Genomic DNA, 19,908 nt, shown 5'->3' on the forward strand with positions numbered 1-19,908 from the left:
CCACAGTTGGTATTATCAGACTTTAAGATCTTTGCCAATTGGATTGTTTTAGTTTGCTTTCCGGTTACTAATGAAGTTAAGCATATTTCATGTTTATTTTTACTTGTTTGAATTTTTCTTTTGTGATTTAATTGCAAGTTTGAATAATCTTCTAATAGCTATCTTTTACGGATTCTAATCCTTTCTTAGTTGTATGTGTGGCAAACAATATGTTTTCCATATTAATATCTATTGATTCACAGAAGTTTTTCATTTTAATGAAATCCAGCTCACTAGATCTCAAAGTTTGTGCTTTTGTGTCTTGTTTAGGAGATTCAACCATATTTTCCTGTAAAAATGATTAATTCATGCTTTTCATCTCTTGGTCTATAATCATTCATTCAGTAAGGATTTATTGAGTACCTGTTGCTAGATTTCATTGATTTTTAAAATTTTAATTTTTTTCCTGCATTTTTGAATTTTATTTTATTCATTTTTTTATACAGCAGGTTCTTATTAGTTATCCATTTTATACATATTAGTGTATACATGTCAATCCCAATCTCCCAATTCATCACACCGCCACCACGGCCCCCTGCCACTTTCCCCTCTTGGTGTCCATATGTTTGTTCTTTACATCTGTGTCTCTATTTCTGCCCTGCAAACCGGTTCATCTGTACCATTTTTCTAGGTTCCACATATGTGCGTTAATATGTGATATTTGTTTTTCTCTTTCTGACTTACTTCACTCTGTATGACAGTCTCTAGATCCATCCATGTCTCAACAAATGACCCAATTTCGTTCCTTTTAATGGCTGAGTAATATTCCATTGTATATATGTACCACATCTTCTTTATCCATTTGTCTGTCGATGGGCATTTAGGTTGCTTCCATGACCTGCAATGAGCAGTGGGGTGCATGTGTCTTTTTGAATTATGGATTTCTCTGGGTATATGCCCAGTAGTGGGATTGCTGGATCATATGGTAATTTTATTTTTAGTTTTTTAAGGAACCTCCATACTGTTCTCCATAGGGGCTGTATCAATTTACGTTCCCACCAACAGTGCAAGAGGGTTCTCTTTTCTCCACACCCTCTCCAGCATTTGTTGTTTGTAGATTTTCTGATGACGCCCATTCTAACTGGTGTGAGGTGGTACCTCATTGTAGTTTTGATTTGCATTTCTCTAATAATTAGTGATGTTGAGCAGCTTTTCATGTGCTTCTTGGCCGTCTGTATGTCCTCTTTGGAGAAATGTCTATTTAGGTCTTCTGCCCATTTTTGGATTGGGTTGTTTGTTTTTTTGATATTGAGCTGCATGAGCTGTTTATATATTTTGGAGATTAATCCTTTGTCCGTTGATTCGTTGGCAAATATTTTCTCCCATTCTGAGGGTTGTCTTTCATCTTGTTTATGGTTTCCTTTGCTGTGCAAAACTTTTAAGTTGCATTAGGTCCCATTTGTTCATTTTTGTTTTTATTTCCATTACTCTAGGAGGTGGATCACAAAAGATCTTGCTGTGATTTATGTCAAAGAGTGTTCTTCCTATGTTTTCCTCTAAGAGTTTTATAGTGTCCGGTCTTACATTTAGGTATCTAATCCATTTTGAGTTTATTTTTGTGTATGGTGTTAGGGAGTGTTCTAATTTCATTCTTTTACATGTAGCTGTCCAGTTTTCCCAGCACCACTTATTGACGAGACTGTCTTTTCTCCATTGTAGAGCCTTGCCTCCTTTGTCATAGAGTAGTTGACCGTAGGTGCGTGGGTTTATCTCTGGGCTTTCTATCCTGTTCCATTGATCTATATGTCTGTTTTTGTGCCAATACCATACTGTCTTGATTACAGTAGCTTTGTAGTATAGTCTGAAGTCAGGGAGTCTGATTCCTCCAGCTCCGTTTTTCTTTCTCAAGACTGCTTTGGCTATTCAGGGTCTTTGTGTCTTCATACAAATTGTGAAATTGTTTGTTCTAGTTCTGTAAAAAATGCCATTGGTAATTTGATAGGGATTGCATTGAATCTGTAGATTGCTTTGGGTAGTATAGTCATTTTCACAATATTGATTCTTCCAATCCAAGAACATGGTATATCTCTCCATCTGTTTGTATCATCTTTAATTTCTTTCATCAGTGTCTTATAGTTTTCTGCATACAGGTCTTTTCTCTCCCTAGGTAGGTTTATTCCTGGGTATTTTATTCTTTTTGTTGCAGTGGTAAATGAGAGTGTTTCCTTAATTTCTCTTTCAGATTTTTCATCATTAGTGTGTAGGAATGTAAGAGATTTCTGTGCATTAATTTTGTATCCTGCTACTTTACCAAATTCATTGATTAGCTCTAGTAGTTTTCTGGTGGCATCTTTAGGATTCTCTGTGTATAGTATCATGTCGTCTGCAAACAGTGACAGTTTTACTTCTTCTTTTCCCATTTGGATTCCTTTTATTTCTTTTTCTTCTCTGATTGCCGTGGCTAAGACTTTCAAAACTATGTTGAATAATAGCGGTGAGAGCGGACATCATTCTCTTGTTCCTGATCTTAGAGGAAATGCTTTCAGTTTTTCACCATTGAGAATGATGTTTGCTGTGGGTTTGTCATATATGGCCTTTATTATGTTGAGGTAGGTTCCCTCTATGACCACTTTCTGGAGAGTTTTTATCATAAATAGGTGTTGAATTTTGTCAAAAGCTTTTTCTGCATCTAATGAGATGATCATATGGTTTTTCTTCTTCAATTTGTTAATATGGTGTATCATATTGATTGATTTGCGTATATTGAAGAATCCTTGCATCCCTGGGATAAATCCCACTTGATCATGGTGTATGATCCTTTTAATGTTCTGCTGGATTCTGTTTGCTAGTATTTTGTTGAGGATTTTTGCATCTATATTCATCAGTGATATTGGTCTCTTAATTTTCTTTTTTTGTAGTATCTTTGTCTGGTTTTGGTATCAGGGTGATGGTGGCCTCATAGAATGAATTAGGTAGCGTTCCTCCCTCTGATATATTTTGGTAGAGTTTGAGGAAGATAGGTGTTAGCTCTTCTCTAAATGTGTGATAGAATTCACCTGTGAAGCCATCTGGTCCTGGACTTTTGTTTGTTGTAAGATTTTTAATCACAGTTTCAACTTCATTACTTGTGATTGGTCTGTTCATATTTTCTGTTTCTTCCTGGTTCAGTCTTGGTAGGTTATACCTTTCTAAGAATTTGTCCATTTCTTCCAGGTTGTCGATTTTATTGGCATAGGGTTGCTTGTAGTAGTGTCTTAGGATGCTTTGTATTTCTGCAGTGTCTGTTGCAACTTCTCCTTTTTCATTTCTAATTTTATTGATTTGAGTCTCTCCCTGTTTTTCTTGATGAGTCTGGCTAATGGTTTATCAGTTTTGTTTATCTTCTGAAAGAACTAGCTTTTAGTTTTATTGATCTTTGCTATTGTTTTCTTTGTTTCTATTTCATTTATTTCTACTCTGATCTTTATGATTTTTTTCCTTCTACTAACTTTGGGTTTTGTATGTTCTTCTTTCTCTAGTTCCTTTAGGTGTAAGGTTAGATTGTTTATTTGAGATTTTTCTTGTTTTTTGAGGTAGGCGTGTATAGCTATAAACTTCCCTCTTAGAACTGCTTTTGCTGCATCCTATAGGTTTTGGGTTGTCATATTTTCTTTGTCATTTGTCTCTAGGTGTTTTTTCATTTCCTCTTTGATTTCTTCAGTGATCTCTTGGTTATTTAGTAACGTATTGTTTAGCCTCCATGTGTTTGTGTTTTTTATGTTTTTTCCGTGTAATTGATTTCTAATCTCATAGCGTTGTGGTCAGAAAAGATGCTTGATATGATTTCAATTTTCTTAAATTTACTGAGGCTTGATTTGTGACCCAATATGTGATCCATCCTGGAGAATGTTCCGTGTGCACTTGAGAAGAAAGTGTAATCTGTTTTTGGATGGAAGGTCCTATAAATATCAATTAAATCTATCTGGTCTATTGTGTCATTTAAAGCTTGTGTTTCCTTATTAATTTTCTGTTTGGATGATCTGTCCATTGGTGTAAGTGAGGTGTTAAAGTCCCCCACTATTATTGTGTTACTGTCGATTTCCTCTTTTATAGCTGTTAGCAATTGCCTTATGTATTGAGGTGCTCCTGTGTTGGGGCATATATATTCATAATTGTTATATCTTCTTGTTGGATTGATCCCTTGATTATTATGTAGTGTCCTTCCTTGTCTCTTGTAACATTCTTTATTTTAAAGTCTATTTTATCTGATATGAGTATTGCTACTCCAGCTTTCTTTTGATTTCCATTTGCATGGAATATCTTTTTCCATCCCCTCACTTTCAGTCCATATGTGTCCCTAGGTGTGAAGTGGGTGTCTTGTAGACAGCATATCTATGGTCTTGTTTTTGTATCCACTCAACAAGCCTGTGTCTTTTGGTTGGAGCATTTAATCCATTCACGTTTAAGGTAATTATTGATATGTATGTTCCTATGACCATTTTCTTAATTGTTTTGGGTTGTTGGTTTTTTTTTTTTTTAATTATTTTTAGCTGTGTTGGGTCTTCGTTTCTGTGCGAGGGCTTTCTCTAGTTGTGGCGAGTGGGGGCCACTCTTCATCGTGGTGCGCGGGCCTCACTGTCGCGGCCTCTCTTGCTGTGGAGCACAAGCTCCAGGCACGCAGGCTCAGTAGTTGTGGCTCACGGGCCTAGTTGCTCCGCGGCATGTGGGATCTTCCCGGACCAGGGCTCGAACCCGTGTCCCCTGCATTGGCAGGCAGACTCTCAACCACTGCGCTGCCAGGGAAACCCTGGGTTTGTTTTTGTAGGTCCTTTTCTTCTCTTGTGTTTCCCACTTAGAGAAGTTTCTTTAGCATTTGTTGTAGAGCTGGTTTGGTGGTGCTGAATTCTCTTAGCTTTTGCTTGTCTGTAAATCTTCTGATTTCTCTGTCTAATCTGAATGAGATCCTTGCTGGGTAGAGTAATCTTGGTTGTAGTTTCTTCCCTTTCATCACTTTAAACATATCATGCCACTCCCTTCTTCCTTGTAGAGTTTCTGCTGAGAAATCAGCTGTTAACCTTATGGGAGTTTCCTTGTATGTTATTTGTTGTTTTTCCCATGCTGCTTTCAGTATTTTTTCTTTGCCTTTAATTTCTGCGAATTTCATTGCTATGTGTCTCGGCGTGTTTCTCCTTGGGTTTATCCTGCTTGGGACTCTCTGGGCTTCCTGGACTTGGGTGGCTATTTCCTTTCCCATGTTGGTTAAGTTTTCAACTGTAATCTCTTCATGTATTTTCTCGGGTCCTTTCTCTCTCCTTCTGGGACCCCTATAACGCGAAAGTTGTTGTGTTTAATGTTGTCCCAGAGGTCTCTTAGGCTGTCTTCATTTCTTTTCAATCATTTTTCTTTATTGTGTTCCGCAGCAGTGAATTCCACCATTCTGTCTTTCAGGTCACTTATCCGTTCTTCTGCCTCAGTTACTCTGCTATTGATTCCTTCTAGTGTATTTTTCATTTCAGTTATTGTTTTGTTCATCTCTCTTTGTTCGTTTTTTAATTCTTCTAGGTGTTTGTTCTCTAATTCTTCTAGGTCTTTGTTAAACATTTTTTACATCTTCTCGGTCTTTGCCTACATTCTTATTCCGAGGTCCTGGATCATCTTCACTATCATTATTCTGAATTCTTTTTCTGGAAGGTTGCCTATCTCTACTTCATTTAGTTGTTTTTCTGGCGTTTTATCTTGTTCCTTCATCTGGTACATAACCCTCTGCCTTTTCATCTTGTCTGTCTTTCTGTGAATGTGGTTTTTGTTCCACAGGCTGCAGGATTGTAGTTCTTGCTACTGTCCGCCCTCTGGTGGATGAGGCTCTCTAAGAGGCTTGTGCAGGTTTCCTAATGGGAGGGACTGGTGGTGGGTAGAGCTGGGTGTTGCTCTGGTGGGTAGAGCTCAGTAAAACTTTTATCCACTTGACTGCTGATGGTTGGGGCTGGGTTCCCTCCCTGTTGCTTGTTTTGCCTGAGGTGACCCAACGCTGGAGCCTACCCAGCTCTTTGGTGGGGCTAATGTTGGACTCTGGGAGGGCTCGCACCAAGGAGTACTTCCCTGAACTTCTGCTGCCAGTGTCCTTGTCCCCACATTGAGCCCCAGCTACCCCCTGCCTCTGCAAGAGACCCTCCAATACTAGCAGGTAGGTCTGGTTCAGTCTCCTATGGGGTCACTGTTCCTTCCCCTGGGTCCTGATGCGCACACTATTTTGTGTGTGCCCTCCAAGAGTGGAGTCTCTGTTTCTCACATTCTTGTCGAAGTCCTGCAATCAAATCCCACTAGCCTTCAAAGTCTGATTCTCTAGGAATTCCTCCTCCTGTTGCCAGACCCCCAGGTTGGGAAGCCTGACGTGGGGCTCAGAACCTTCACTCCAGTGGGTGGACTACTGTGGTATAAGTGTTCTCCAGTTTGTGAGTTACCCACCCAGCAGTTATGGAATTTGATTTTATTGTGATTGCGCCCCTCCTACCATCTCATTGTGGCTTCTCCTTTGTCTTTGGATGTGAGATATCTTTTTTGGTGAGTTCCAGTGTCTTCCTGTTGATGATTGTTCAGCAGTTAATTGTGATTCCGGTGCTCTCGCAAGAGGGAGTAACTATTTCATTGGTTTTTTAAGTCACAGTTTTTCACATTTCTGATAATAAGATATATTTATAATTGAAAGTGTTATATATTTAATTCTTTAATTTACCGTGGAGCTTTCATTGATGGTTAACCACTTTGTTTATTTTGAATCATCAAATCAAGGTCACTATTAGAAAAAATTTTTTTGAAATAATTGTTTAAAACTTTTCAGTTCCTTAGTTTATTATTTTGTACAGCAAGAATTTCATTGATAATTTTTTATATGTCAAGTATTAGTCTAGGTATTGAGTATGCCCAGAAGAATAGTACATAATTTCTTGCCTTCCAGGGAGTTTATAATTTAGTGCCGTGACCTCCAAAGGAGGCTACTTCCACAACAGTTCATTGGAATTTGGAAAGAAAATTGGAGAACTCCTGTTTATTCTTAATCTATTATTCAATTTTTGTCTGTTTTATAACATATTATACAGTTGTGCATGTATGCAATTTATTAAAAATTAATATGCATATATTATACACAATTGTTCGGATATGTGTTTAGATTGGATACAAAATCAAAAGAAATTTGCAGGGACTTCCCTGGCGGTCCAGTGGTTAGGACTCCATGCTTCCACTACAGGGGGCATGGGTTTGATCCCCGGTCGGCGAACTAAGATCCCGCATGCTGTACGGTCAAAAGAAACAAAAAAAAAAGAAATTTGCAGACCAGTGGTCTTATGAATGGGGATGTAAATGTAAAGAAATATTATAATAGTATCATAAGTATAATGTCAAAGATATAGAAATATATGAGAGGTACCAGAGAGGTGAGAATATTCCAGCTTACCCTGGGTATACTTGAGTTATTTGAAGTGTGGACTTGTAGACAGAGAAAAGTGATACAGATTAATTTTGAAGGAGTGAGCCTTAGAAGTCAGGAGCATTAGATGGTTTTTAGTGTACTTGATGTATGGTGAGATGTGAGACATAGCAGGAAATGAGAATGGATTAGTGGGTAGGAGCCCAGGTTACTTGAATAAGGCATTTTAGCTTAGTTCTTTGTTCTGTATATAATAGGACACTACTGAAGGGTTTTAGTTATGGTAATGATATGATCATATTTTTATTGTTTTGAAGGATAACTCCACTGGCAGCGTGGATAGTGTTTTGAAGTGAGAAAGAACTCAAAACAGGGAGGCCAGTTAGTCAATAGTTACTGAGCACTTCCTGTAGTCTATTTTCAACGATTCAACACCTATCTATCAGGAGCTTCCTTTATGATAGGCAACACAGATTTGAAGGTGAACTTGATTTCAAGTTGTTGATTTTCAAGTTGTTTTGGTGAATTTTAAAGTGAAGAGTATCTAGGAGGGAATTTAGACTACTTACAATTTTTTTAAAACAATTTTTAGAGTTTTAATTTTATTTCTTAAAAAGAGGACTTGCTTGTTTCACTTTAATTTTATAGGGGTCTCAATTCATCTAATAAATAAGCCTAACATTTTAGGTTTTTCAACCTTGTTGATGACATAGGTGACATGGAAAAGTTTGCACATGGACTGTGTGGTTATTTACTAACATTTCTTCAGTAAATACCCTTTACAAACAGTTGTATGCCTTTATGTAAAGGGAACATACTCTACCTTATACCTAGCTCTTGCTCACTTGTCTTGCTCCTGATTCTTTGCCGAGTATCAAAATTGTCATCCTTCCAAAGTTGAGAAAAAGTCATCCTTGAGGCATATTTAATGTTCACAGATTAAGCAAGTGTTGCCACCCCTTTGTAAACAGTAGATTGGGTAAAATGTTAGGTTGAGTTATATAGATTAGAGAAGAGGAAGAAGGCAGAAAAGATGGGAAAAATGCATAGAAGTGTGTCCAATTGCAGAATAAAGAAAAGGGTACTTGATATACCATTGAGGTGATGCTGCTAATCCGGACCACTGCTGTCACCCAGGTGATATGTTATAGCTGTATTTGTATATACCATTAGGAGAGGACAAGCCCCTACCCTCAGCTCATACAAAAGTATACATGTGCTTTTTATTTCATGGTTCAAACCATATATATATACCATAATATATATACTGTATATATACATGTGGGGGAAGAAGAAAACTTTTGTTTTTGAATATATCATATAAACCTTTTCTATGTTAGTTTTCAGAGTTGAGAATGTATTTGTTTAATAAATATCTTCTACTTCTTGAAGGCTGTAAAGTGTTAGCACTTTAAAGAACAAAAAACATTATAGGTGACTTTTTTGCTTATTTTGGTGTGTTGTTTGCTTGTACTCTCCTGACTATGTGGATTTTAGTTTTTACACAGGTTTTACTAATTCATGTAAATAATAAAAATGATTAGTGAGTATATTAATACTTTAACTCAGATGTGAAAGCTTTGGATCAATTTATATTTGAGGAGATTTATACCACTTCCCCATACTCTTTTATATATTTATAATTAAAATAAGTAACTGTGTATGTGTGTGCTTTTGCATGTTTAGGTATGCTTCTGTCATTAGTCAAATTAATTATCAGGGCTGGCATGTACGGTTGTTCATGCTATACACTGGGCAACTCCAAAGGATGCTGTTTATATAGACTGCTATGTATAGTGTATCAGCCCAATAATTATGCTGATAAAATAGTTTTTAGTGTTGAAATTTAAACAATTGTCTTGTTTAATTCAGGCACAGCCAGTTGGAGATTGTGATTTTAATATTCGTCTGCAGTGTATAGAACGAGAAATAATAAATCCTCGACATGAAAAAATGAAGACGGGGCTCATTGACAAAACACAGGAACCATTTCGTGTCAGAAATAAGCCATTTTTTGACATCCATGCTTCAAGAAAGGTAAAGTTTTCTAATTAATACTTGCAGTGTAACAAAATTCAGCTTGCAAAAGGAATATGAATGACATTTTGAGGCCCACTTGTCTTGATTTTTCCAGAAATTACTTGAATTGAATATAGCACTATATTGGACAAACATGTATAATTCCAAAGTCTGCTCTTTAGCAAGATCCTTTTTTTTTTTTTTAAATTGAAGTATAGTTGATTTACAATGTTGTGTTAGTTTCTGGTGTACAGCAAAGTAGTTCATATATATATATATATTTTTTTTTTTTCTTTTTCAGATTCTTTTCCATTATAGCTTATTACATGGTATTGAGTATAGTGCCCTGTGCTATACTGTAGATCCTTGTTGTTTACCTATTTTATTTTAGTAAGATTCTTAGTGACAGAAACTTAAGTTAGGTTACTTCCTTGTTTTCCTTTCTTTTCTTTTTTCTTTTTTTTTAAAAAAATATTTATTTATTTATTTATTTGGCCGCGCCAGGTCTTAGTTGTGGAACGCAGGATCTTTGTTGCTGCGTGCAGGGTCTTCGTTGTGGTGTTCCGGATCTTTACTTGTGGCATGTGGGCTCTTAGTTGGGGCATGTGGGATCTAGTTCCCTGACTAGGGATTGAACCTGGGACCCCTGTGTTGGGAGCACGGAGTCTTAACCCCTGGACCACCAGGCAAGTCCCCCTTGTTTCTTATAATAGTTTTTGATTCATGGCTATTGGTTCATATTATGTTTTTTAAAAAGCTGTAAACAGGATAGAATTATATAGAGTGAAAATCACCTGTTAAGCCTTCTGGAGGTGAACAGTGTTACTACGTAGTCTTATTTTAAAAATTAATTTACATAGATATATACATACACATGGAAGGTTTTCTTTTGTTATTTATTTTTTTTTGACACTGAAAACCCGAGACTTATTTCACTTAACAACACAACTTGGAAATATTTCCATGTCATGTAAAGAGATTTATAACTGCCACATAGTATTTGACAGTAAAGATGCACCATGGAGTTATTATGTTTTGGAAGAAGGGTGGTTATGATAGAATAATATAGGAAATATAGCAATGTAAGCAATTAAATGTTTTAAACTTTTTTCTAATATAATCTCACAAGTTAGATGATGTAAGTTTTTGTTGTATTTTAACTTCTTCTCAAGTCCACTCAATTTGGTATTAGCCCTTGGATGTAATATTAGCAGTAATTTCAGCACTGTTGAATGCCTATCTCTTCTTCTCAACAAATACAAAGTTATCATTCTACTTTCATTTATTTTGCATAATGCCTGCTTGGCATGGGACTGTTGGTTGACTTCTGGTGCCATGGCCTTCCCACAGTTCACTGCTCGCCTTTTGTGTCCGTTTTGGCAGCAGGAATATTATAGGGGTGCCTAAAAGAGCCATACAATTTTGTGCCCTGCCCAGTCAGTAGGGTAAGGATAATGTTAACACTGAACATGGGTCACACCTTTCTAAATTTTTAATACAGTGTAAAAGTTGGTCAGAAGCCAAATTGTTTCAGTTTGCATTCGTTTTTAAAAAAAAGTATTTTGACAGCTTGTGCTGTCATAATTCAAAGTTCAGCATTTAAGAAAATGTGTCGTAGTGTAGTTTTATTAGTCAGAATCAGTGCTGCTTAGAAATGCTTAGAAAATTGTTCTTTAGGGATCTGAGGTATATAGTTATGTCGAACAACTTTTCATGTAGTTTTTCACTAGAAAAAATGATGCTCTAATTTTTTTCCTTTCTACTTAGCTTATATAACCACCCTTTGAAATCATCATAGGAAATTCTATTTTTTAAGCAGTTCTAATATTTGGAATTTTAAATATAAGTCTCCTCTTCCCTCCTTTTCAGTTTTTACTGTTATTTTTTGTCCTCAATTTCTCTTACCAAAATGTAAAGTTGTAGAATACAGAGGGAAAGCATATTTTGCAGCAGAGTTGGTCTTAAAGGGTAAGACTGTAGTAACACCAGTTATAGAATAGTAGCTACGATTGACAGGTTATTGCTCTAGAGTTGCTTATTATTTTTATCTTTGCTAATGGGAATTGTAAAACAGTGGTGTTATGAATGATGCAGCATTTGTCAGGGAAGTATGTACCATTTTTATGAGAAAGGCTAGTTTTTATGTGGTTTTTAACAAAATTTACAACTTGAAAAATGCATACTTTTGGGTAGAAAACAGTAGAATTTCATTTCTGTCTATAAAAACTTGAAGATAACTTTGATTCTAGGAGTTTATTAACATAGCTCTATAAACAACCTCTCCATTTTGTTGAATTTGATCCGTCAAACTAGTGAAGGGATAATGAGTTGTTTAATTTTTAACTTAATATACATACATGGGTGTTAGAATACAGCATCCTAAATAGTAATAAGAAGTAGCAGTTTCTTAAATTACAACTTTATTTGCATTTCCAGTTTGAAGGCCAATTAAAAAAGAATTATTTGAATAGATTAAATGTGGTTAACAAAATTTTAAAAGTCAGACAGACAGCAGATAGTTTCTATTTATCATCATCTCAGAAGAGTAACCATTGCTATTAGCATTTATTGTATCCATCAGAATTTCTTTATCCATGTGCAAGCAATACATTTATTTATATTCTTACCACCCTTACCCGAGAGATGATTCTTAATGCCCTTTTCTGTACTTACTTTTTTTTACTTAATTTATTTTGAGTCCCCTTGCCCCAGTTTTGGTACATGGAGATCTCCTTCAATCTTTTTTTTTTAATAGATGCACAGATTTCCATCTTATCAGTGTACCATAATTTAATTAACTAATCCATAGTCATAGACATTTGGGTTGTTTTTAGCCTGTTGATAGGTTTTTTTTTTTTTAAATATTTTTCTTAACCATATTTGCTTATTTATTTATTTTTATTTTATGGCTGTGTTGGGTCTTCGTTTCTGTGCGAGGGCTTTCTCTAGTTGTGGCGAGCGGGGGCCACTCTTCATCGCACTGCGTGGGCCTCTCACTGCCGTGGCCTCTCTTGTTGCGGAGCACAGGCTCCAGACGCACAGGCTCAGTAGTTGTGGCTCACGGGCCCAGTTGCTCCGCGGCATGTGGGATCCTCCCAGACCAGGGCTCGAACCCGTGCCCCCTGCATTGGCAGGCAGATTCTCAACCACTGTGCCACCAGGGAAGCCCTGTTGATAGGTTTTTGTTTGTTTGATTTGCATATGGATATCCAGTTGTTTCTGCACCAAGTATTGAAGAGATGGTCCTTTTTTCATTGAATTTCTTTTGCATCTTTATAAAAAATAAGTTGTCATGTATGTATGGGACTATTGCTACATGTTCTGTTCTATGCCCTTGATCTGTTTTATCTGTCTTTGTGGTAGTACTGTCTTGATTACTTCTGTTTATAATAAAGATTGAAATCAGACAGACTTGATCTTCCAGCTTCCTACTTCTTTTTTGAAGTTGTTTTGCCTCTTCTAGGCCTTTGTGTTTTCATTGAATTCTCTTGTTCCATCTGATTCTTGTTTATAATTATTTTTCAGTTGATCCTCTTGGATTTTCTGAGTATCCAGTCATATTAGATGTAAATTGACATAGTTTTACTCTTCCTTCCTTCCTTCCTTCCTTCCTTCCTTTTCTTTCAACATCTTTATTGGAGTATAATTGTTTTACAATGGTGTGTTAGTTTCTGCTGTATAGCAAAGTGAATCAGCTATACATAAACATATATCCCCATATCCCCTCCCTCTTGCGTCTCCCTCCCACCCTCCCCATCCCACCCCTCTACGTGGACACAAAGCACCGAGCTGATCTCCCTGTGCTATGTGGCTGCTTCCCACTAGCTGTTTTACATTTGGTAGTGTATATATGTCCATGCCACTCTCTCACTTTGTCCCAGCTTGCCCTTCCCCCTCCCCGTGTCCTCAAGTCCATTCTCTATGTCTGCGTCTTTATTCCTTTCCTGCCCCTAGATTCTTCAGAACCTTTTCTTTTTTTTTTTTTTTTTCGATTCCATATATATGTGTTAGTATATGATATTTATTTTTCTCTTTCTGACTTACTTCACTCTGTATGACAGACTCTAGGTCCATCCACCTCACTACAAATAACTCCATTTCATTTCTTTTTATGGCTGAGTAATATTCCATTGTGTGTATGTGCCACATCTTCTTTATCCATTCATCTGTTGATGGACACTGAGGTTGCTTCCATGTCCTGGCTATTGTAAATAGTGCTGTAATGAACACTGTGGTACATGACTCTTTTTGAATTATGGTTTTCTCAGAGTATATGCCCAGTAGTGGGATTGCTGGGTCGAATGGTAGTTCTATTTTTAGTTTCTTAAGGAATCTCCATACTGTTCTCCATAGTGGCTGTATCAATTTACATTCCCACTAACAGTGCAAGGGGTTCCCTTTTCTCCACACCTTCTCCAGCATTTATTGCTTGTAGATTTTTTAATGATGGCCATTCTGACTGGTGTGAGGTGATAACCTCATTGTAGTTTGATTTGCATTTCTCTAATGATTAGTGATGTTGAGCTAATGTGTTTCATGTGTTTGTTGGCAATCTGTATATCTTCTTTGGAGTAATGTCTATTTAGATCTTCTGCCCATTTTCAGATTGGGTTGTTTGTTTTTTTCATATTGAGCTGCATGAGCTGCTTGTAAATTTTGGAGATTAATCCTTTGTCAGTTGCTTCATTTGCAAATATTTTCTCCCATTCTGAGGGTTGTCTTTTTGTGTTGTTTATGGTTTCCTCTGCTGTGCAAAAGCTTTGAAGTTTCATTAGGTCCCATTTGTTTATTTCTGTTTTTATTTCCATTTCTCTAGGAGGTGGGTCAAAAGGATCTTGCTGTGATTTATGTCATAGACTCTTCTGCTTATGTTTTCCTCTTAGAGTTTCAGTGTCTGGCCTTACATTTAGGTCTTTAATCCGTTTTGAGTTTATTTTTGTGTATGGTGTTAGGGAGTGTTCTAATTTCATTCTTTTACATGTAGCTGTCCAGTTTTCCCAGCACCACTTATTGAAGAGGCTGTCTTTTCTCCATTGTATACTCTTGTCTCCATTACCAAAGATAAGGTGACCATATGTGTGTGGGTTGATCTCTGGGCTTTCTATCCTGTTCCATTGATCTATATTTCTGTTTTTGTGCCAGTACCATACTGTCTTGATAACTGTAGCTTTGTAGTATAGTCTGAAGTCAGGGAGCCTGATTCCTCCAGCTCTGTTTTTCTTTCTCAAGATTGCTTTGGCTATTCAGGGTCTTTTGTGTTTCCATACAAATTGTGAAATTTTTTGTTCTAGTTCTGTAAAAAATGCCATTGGTAGTTTGATAGGGATTACATGGAATCTGTAGATTGCTTTGGGTGGTATAGTCATTTTCACAATGTTGATTCTTCCAATCCAAAAACATGGTATATCTCTCCATCTGTTTGTATCCTGTTCAATTTCTTTCATCAGTGTCTTGTAGTTTTCTGCATACAGGTCTTTTTTCTCCTTAGGTAGGTTTATTCCTAGGTATTTTATTCTTTTTGTTGCAGTGGTAAATGGGAGTCTTTCCTTAATTTCTCTTTCAGATTTTTCATCATTAGTGTATAGGAATGCAAGAGATTTCTGTGCATTAATTTTGTATCCTGCTACTTTTTTACCAAATTCATTGATTAGCTCTAGTAGTTTTCTGGTAGCATCTTTAGGATTCTCTATGTATAGTATCATGTCATCTGCAAACAGTGACAGCTTCACTTCTTCTTTTCCAATTTGGATTCCTTTTATTTCTTTTTCTTCTCTGATTGCTGTGGCTAGGACTACCAAAACTATGTTGAATAATAGTGGTGAGAGTGGACATCCTTGTCTTGTTCCTGATCTTAGAGGAAATGCTTTCAGTTTTTCACCATTGAGAATGATGTTTGCTGTGGGTTTGTCGTATATGGCCTTTATTATGTTGAGGTAGGTTCCCTCTATGCCCACTTTCTGGAGAGTTTTTATCATAAATAGGTGTTGAATTTTGGCAAAAGGTTTTTCTGCATCTACTGAGATGATTATATGGTTTTCCTCCTTCAGTTGGTTAATATGGTTTATCACATTGATTGATTTGTGTATAATGAAGAATCCTTGCATTCCTGGGATAAACCCCACTTGATCACAGTGTATGATCCTTTTAATGTGTTCCTGGATTCTGTTTGCTAGTATTTTGTTGAGGATTTTTGCATCTATATTCATCAGTGATACTGGTCTGTAATTTTCTCTTTTTGTAGTGTCTTTGTCTGGTTTTGGTGTCAGGGTGATGGTGGCCTCATAGAATGAGTTTGGGAGTGTTCCTTCCTCTGCAATGTTTTGGAAGAGTTTGAGAAGGATGGGTGTTAGCTGTTCTCTAAATGTGTGATAGAATTCACCTGTGAAGCCATCTGGTCCTGGGCTTTTGTTTGTTGGAAGATTTTTAATCACAGTTTCAAATTCAGTGCTTGTGATTATTCTGTTTATATTTTCTATTTCTTCCTGTTTCAGTCTCGGGAGGTTGTGCATTTCTAAGAATTTGTCCATTTCTTCCAAGTTGTCCATTTTATTGGCATATAGTTGCTTGTAGTAATCTCTCATGATCCTTTGTATTTCTGCAGTGTCAGTTGTTACTTCTCCTTTTTCATTTCTAATTCTATTGATTTGAGTCTTCTCCCTCTTTTTCTTGATGAGTCTGGCTAGTGGTTTATCAATTTTGTTTATCTTCTCAATGAACCAGCTTTTAGTTTTATTGATCTTATCTATTGTTTCCTTCATTTCTTTTACATTTATTTCTGATCTGATCTTTATGATTTCTTTTCTTCTGCTAGCTTTGGGGGTTTTTTGTTCTTGTTTCTTTAATTGCTTTAGGTGTAATATTAGGTTGTTTATTTGAGATGTTTCTTGTTTCTTGAGGTAGGATTATATTGCTATAAACTTCTGTCTTAGAACTGCTTTTGCTGTATCCTATAGGTTTTGGGTCGTTGTGTTTTCACTGTCATTTGTTTCTAGGTAGTTTTTGATTTCCTCTTTGATTTCTTCAGTGATCTCTTGGTTATTTAGTAGTGTATTGTTTAGCCTCCATGTGTTAGTAGTTTTTACAGAGTTTTTCCTCTAATTGATATCTAGTTTCATAGTGTTGTGGTTGGAAAAGATACTTGTTACAATTTCAGTTATTTAAAATTTACCAAGGCTTGATTTGTGACCCAAGATATGGTGTATCCTGGAGAATGTTCCATGACCACTTGAGAAGAAAGTGTATTCTGTTGTTTTTGGATGGAATGTCCTATAAATATCATTTAAGTCCATCTTGTTTAATGTATCATTTTTTTTAAACGGATACGCAAAGCACACTCAGCCCAAATCAATTTAATCATTGTTCTCCCTGTAGTTTTTATTAATTAATTAATTTATTTATTTTTGGCTGTGTTGGGTCTTCGTTTCTGTGCGAGGTCTTTCTCTAGTTGCGGCGAGAGGTGGCCACTCTTCATCGCGGTGCGCGGGCCCCTCACTGTCACGGCCTCTCTTGCTGCAGAGCACAAGCTCCAGACACGCAGGCTCAGTAGCTGTGGCTCACGGGCCCAGTTGCTCCGCGGCATGTGGAATCTTCCCAGACCAGGGCTCGAAACTGTGTCCCCTGCATTAGCAGGCAGATTCTCAACCACTGCGCCACCAGGGAAGCCCTAATGTATCATTTAAAGCTTGTGTTTCCTTATTTATTTTCATTTTGGTTGATCTGTCCATTGGTGAAAGGGAGGTGTTAAAGTCCCCTACTATGATTGTGTTACTGTGTATTTCCTCTTTTATGGCTGTTAGCATTTGCCTTAAGTATTGAGGTGCTCCTATGTTGGGTGCATAAATATTTACAATTGTTATATCTTCTTCTTGGATTGATCCCTTGATCATTATGTAGTGTCCTTCTTTGTCTCTTGTAATAGTCTTTGTTTTAAAGTCTGTTATGTCTGATATGAGAATTGCTACTCCAGCTTTCTTTTGATTTCCATTTGCATGGAATATCTTTTTCCATCCCCTCACTTTCAGTCTGTATGTGTCCCTAGTTCTGAAGTGGATCTCTTGTAGACAGCATATATATGGGTCTTGTCTATGTGTATGTCTTTGGTTGGAGCATTTAATCCATTTACATTTAGGGCAGTTATCGATATGTGTGTTCCTATTACCAGTTTTTAATTGTTTTGGGTTTGTTATTGTAGGTCTTTTCCTTGTCTCATGTTTCCTGCCTAGAGAAGTTCCTTCAGGATTTGTTGTAAAGCTGGTTTGGTGGTGCGGAATTCTCTTAGCTTTATTTTGTCTGTAAAGGTTTTAATTTCTCCGTCGAATCTGAATGAGATCCTTGCCGGGTAGAGTAATCTTGGTTGTAGGTTTTTCTTTGTCATCACTTAAAATTTGTCCTGCCACTCCCTTCTGGCTTGCAGAGTTTCTGCTGACAGATCAGCTGTTAAGCTTATGGGGATTCCCTTGTATGTTATTTGTTGTTTTTCCCTTGCTGCTTATAATATTTTTTCTTTGTATTTAATTTTTGATAGTTTGATTAATATTTGTCTTGACATGTTTCTCCTTGGATTTATCCTGTCTGGCACTCTGTGTGCTTCCTGTACATGATTGACTATTTCCTTTCTCATATTAGGGTAGTTTTCAAGTATAATCTCTTCAAATATTTTCTCAGTCCCTTTCTTTTTCTCTTCTTCTGGGACCGCTATAATTCGAATGTTGGTGCGTTTAATGTTTTACCAGAGGTCTCTGAGACTGTCCTCAATTCTTTTTTTTTTATTTTATTTTATTTGTGTGTGTCTGTGCACACGCATCTCAGTGTCACTTTTTTTTTTCACACACACACACTGTATTTTATTTTTACAAGAGATAAATAGACTGACACCAAGCATTGTACATGGATGACCACAACAAAAGCAACAATGATTGCAATTACCAAACATGAAACACACTCAAACTATGTCATAATATTGACATTCAGTCCAGTAATCCTCCACTGTAACAGCTCCTTTACTTTGCAGTGAAAATTGATTTGTATATTCTTTGCCTCTGATCCTTGTGGGATTTTTTTTTTTTTAATTCAGACAGAAAGTCACAAAAATTATACTCATCCTCATCAGTTCACTCAGTCCCATGTAATTAATTTTTTTTTTCATCTTGATCTTTTGTTAGCACTTTTATGAGTTCATCAGTTTTTCATTAGAGTTCTGAAAATGCTTATTCATTCAGTTCAGCAGTACAGTCAGTTACCAGAAACCTGTACTTGTCAGAGTCTTTTCCATGAATTTCTTAAAGATGAAACCCTTTTATAGGAACATATTTGCAAAAGCATCAGAGTACACCCAGAACTGTCTGTAAATGACAAAAGACTTGAAAATGACCACAGTTAAAGATTTGATGAAAGTTCATAATAATGCAGTTGACAAGAAAATTAGTTATTTCTGAGATACACATTTTAAGGTAATAACTAGGATTATGACTTATAACATTATACCAGAACATATAAGAATTTTAGAAATTTCATGTAATGTCTGAAACATTTATATTAACATATTTCCATACAAATAACCCAATGAAAGTTTAGTATTAGTTGTTTTGTTTGTTTGTTTTTTTATACTGCAGGTTCTTATTAGGCATCAGTTTTATACACATCAGTGTATACATGTCAATCCTAATCGCCCAATTCAGCACACCACCATCCCCGCCCCACCGCAGTTTTCCCCCCTTGGTGTCCACATGTCTGTTCTCTACATCTGTGTCTCAACTTCTGCCCTGCAAACCGGCTCATCTGTACCATTTTTCTAGGTTCCATATACATGAGTTAATATACGAAAAGAAAATATACGAAAGAAAAATATACTCTTTTTTCTTTATTCTGCTCTGCAGTAGTTATTTCCAGTATTTTATCTTCCAAGTCACATATCCGTTCTTATGCTTCAGTTATTCTGCTATTGATTCCTTGTAGAGAAATTTTAATTTCATTTATCATGTTGTTCATCATTGTTTGTTTGCTCTTTAGTTCGTCTAGGTCCTTGTTAAACGTTTCTTGTATTTTCTCCATTCTATTTCCAAGATTTTGGATCATCTTTACTGTTATTACTCTGAATTCTTTTTCAGGTAGACTGCCTATTTCCTCTTCATTTGTTTGGTCTGGTGGGTTTTTACCTTGCTCCTTCATCTGCTTTGTATTTCTCTGTCTTCTCATTTTGCTTAACTTACTGTGTTTGGGGTCTCCTTTTCTCAGGCTGCAAGTTCGTAGTTCCCATTTTTTTTGGTGTCTGCCCCCAGTGGCTAAGGTTGGTTCAGTGGGTTGTGTAGACTTCCTGGTGGAGGGGACTGGTACCTGTGTTCTGGTTGATGAGGATGGATCTTGTCTTTTTGGTGGGCAGGACCACATCCAGTGGTGTGTTTTGGGGTGTCTGTGAACTTATTATGATTTTAGGCAGCCTCTCTGCTAATGGGTGGGGTTGTGTTCCTGTCTTGCCAGTTGTTTGGCATAGGGTGTCCAGCACTCTA

At 36.6% G+C, this 19,908-nt stretch overlaps 1 protein-coding gene across 5 annotated transcripts in view; it reads left to right on the forward strand.

Moving 5' to 3' along the window:
- The window catches only part of RNGTT (RNA guanylyltransferase and 5'-phosphatase), a 323,844-nt gene that overhangs the window by 80,392 nt on the left and 223,544 nt on the right, over nt 1-19,908 (forward strand). For all 5 annotated transcript variants that reach the window (XM_036871771.1, XM_036871768.1, XM_036871767.1 and 2 more), the window contains exon 11: nt 9,257-9,421. In XM_036871771.1, the coding sequence (XP_036727666.1) occupies nt 9,257-9,421 (165 nt within the window). The remainder of the gene's footprint in view (nt 1-9,256; nt 9,422-19,908) is intronic.

Source organism: Balaenoptera musculus, chromosome 12 (genome assembly GCF_009873245.2).
Source record: "Balaenoptera musculus isolate JJ_BM4_2016_0621 chromosome 12, mBalMus1.pri.v3, whole genome shotgun sequence".
Lineage (NCBI taxonomy): Eukaryota > Metazoa > Chordata > Mammalia > Artiodactyla > Balaenopteridae > Balaenoptera > Balaenoptera musculus.